Below are 2,500 nucleotides of genomic sequence, written 5' to 3' on the forward strand. Positions count from 1 at the left end.
GTGAATGATAGGAACAATTTATTATTTATCTTTGATTATAGTGTGATAGTTCAGTTAGTTAGGAGTGTTTGTAAGTGTTTTTCTTTTTTATTTTGGCAGGCCGTGATTCCTCCTTTGGGAGAGAGTTTCCTCGAGTGTTTACTTGATTGTTGACGACTTGGCCTGTAACAGAACTTGATACGATTGCTCAGATTTATTTTGTTGACGACCTGGACTACGATTATGATTATGATTTGATTGCTCTTAACGATTTTATTGATATAGATGCCATAATGACCCCGCCCGTATGAAGGAATTTCCGTCTGGACCACTGATGAATAAGATTGTGATGATGATGATAATGATGACTATGATTAATTAACCCCGATATAGGAAGTGAGTGTGGTAGTTGGACTCGGGGTACTACCGTTTGCCAATAAGTTGTGGCAGTGGGCTGTGAAGGTCTCTGGGGCCTTGTATGGACAACGGTGTCCACATACTGTGATTTATTATTTTAGTTGCGTTTTTTGTACTGTTTGTGAATGGTGTCGGTGTCGGGTTTGTGAGGGTTATTTTGAGTATTGGCGACGGTGTCCGTGGTCACACATATATTTACTGAATATTTTGTTTTTGAAGATTTAGGTTTGGTGATTTGTTTGTCTGTCTTTAGTATTAAGGTTTCGTGAATGACATTATTTTGGTTATTTGAATATTTTTAAGTGATTGTTATAGTTAGTAAGAAATATATAGTTTTAAGGTTATGTTTTGTTTTGGTTATTTCGTCCTTTTTGTCTAAGAGTCTGGTTGTAGATTACGTAAGGGGAAAGTTTGTTTTGTGGAGACCATTGTCAGTAAGTGTGATTCAGGGTGTGGGGGTTGTCCTTGCAACATCCCGCCACATTATTTTGGCGCCCGAACAGGGACAGCCGAGGTGGGATTGAAGCTGGACTCTTAGACGAAGGACTGATAGGATAAGATATAAGATATAAGGTTGATGAAAAATGGAGGAGCAGTTAAGGGTTTTGAAGGAGGAATTGCGGCTGAGTAAGGAGCGTGAGGAGAGGTTGCTTGTAGAGAATGAGAGGTTGCACTGGGAGAATGAGGCGATGCAGAAGGAGCTTAGGGAGTTAAAGGGAACTGTAGAGAGAGTGGAAGAATGTGTTGAGATGAGGATGAAAGAGAATGAGGAACGGATGGAGAACCGGTTGGAAGCTATGATGGGGCAAGTCATGGGGATGATGAAAACTATAATGGGTGAAGGTGCAGTCGGGGGAGTGTTCTCAGCTTCGGGTAATGGGTTGGTAGTGGAAGAGAAGGTTAAGGTAGGTGATAATGGGAAAGGAAGTGATAGTGATAGTAGTAATAGTGATGGTGATATTGAAGATAAGGGAATTAGGCATAGTAAGGATGAACAGAAAGGTGAGAGGAAAGATGAAAGAAAAGGTAAAAGTGATGTGAAGAAAGAGAAGAAAAAGTATCAGGCTGATAGCAAGGACGATCGTGAATGGGTGAAAGTGGTAAGTAAGAAAAAGGGTAAGAAGGGAATGGTTAAGGATAGGAATTTAAGTGTGGAAGTGGATTCATTATATTCAAATGAGGAAGAAGGTAACAAGGGAGTAGACAGTGATGATAGCAGTGAGAATGAACGTGATGTGTGTAAGACTGTGTTTATGAGAGAGGTACCTCGGTGTGAAAGGTTCAATGAGCATAGCAGTAGGGATGTATATGATTTTTTCAAGGAGTGTGAGAGGTATTGTCAGGATAAGTATGGTGATAGTAATAGAGTTTGGGCTAGGGAGTTAGGAGAATATTTGACTGGGTATTTGTTGACGATGTATGGAGTGATAATGAGTGTAGGTGACGTTGATTATGAAAGTGTGTAAAAGAGAATAATTGAGCAGGTAAAACGTATGAAAGGGAGTGTTAAGTATAAGCGTAAGAATGATTTTGATGAAGCACGGATGAATGCAGGAGAAGCGATATCGATGTATGTATGTAGGTTGGAAACTTTAGCTAGGAAGAAGTATGGGGATGAAGGTATAAATGAGAATAAGGAGTTAATGAGGAAGTTTTTGGCAACAGTACCTGAGAATGTGTGTGAATTCATTAATTTGAAACGCAAAGAGAAAATGAGGTGGACGCAAGAGAGATTGACATGGGATGATACACTAGAGATAGTTGAGGATTATGAGTTAGATAGGTGCATGAAAGAAAGTAAATCTGTGAGTGTAAGAACTGGAATGGAAGAAAGTGTAATAGAATTTGGTAGTTACAAGGATGCAATTTTGAGAGGACCAATGAGGGTAGCTGATAATGTAGTAGATAGGAGTGTTAGGGCAAGTAATGTGGGAATATCTGTAAGGACAAATGAAGGATTTAGGCAGGGTAATTGGCGCAATAGGGATAGGAGTGTGAGTGCACATCGAGGTATGTCAGATAGCCGTGTCCGTGATGGAAAGTGTTATAGGTGTGGGAAAGTAGGTCATAAGAAGAATGAATGCAGATGGGCTCTAGGTGCTTG

The 2,500-nt window shown here is 40.0% G+C and overlaps 1 protein-coding gene across 1 annotated transcript in view; it reads left to right on the plus strand.

Annotated features, from left to right (window-relative positions):
- The first annotated feature begins 1,196 nt into the window (after positions 1–1,196).
- Positions 1,197–2,500, plus strand: part of LOC137619450 (signal peptide, CUB and EGF-like domain-containing protein 3) — a 22,868-nt gene continuing 21,564 nt past the window's right edge. Inside the window, exon 1 of the mRNA XM_068349509.1 lies at positions 1,197–1,323. Within this exon, the coding sequence (XP_068205610.1) occupies positions 1,197–1,323 (127 nt within the window). The remainder of the gene's footprint in view (positions 1,324–2,500) is intronic.

This window comes from Palaemon carinicauda, chromosome 26 (assembly GCF_036898095.1).
Source record: "Palaemon carinicauda isolate YSFRI2023 chromosome 26, ASM3689809v2, whole genome shotgun sequence".
NCBI lineage: Eukaryota > Metazoa > Arthropoda > Malacostraca > Decapoda > Palaemonidae > Palaemon > Palaemon carinicauda.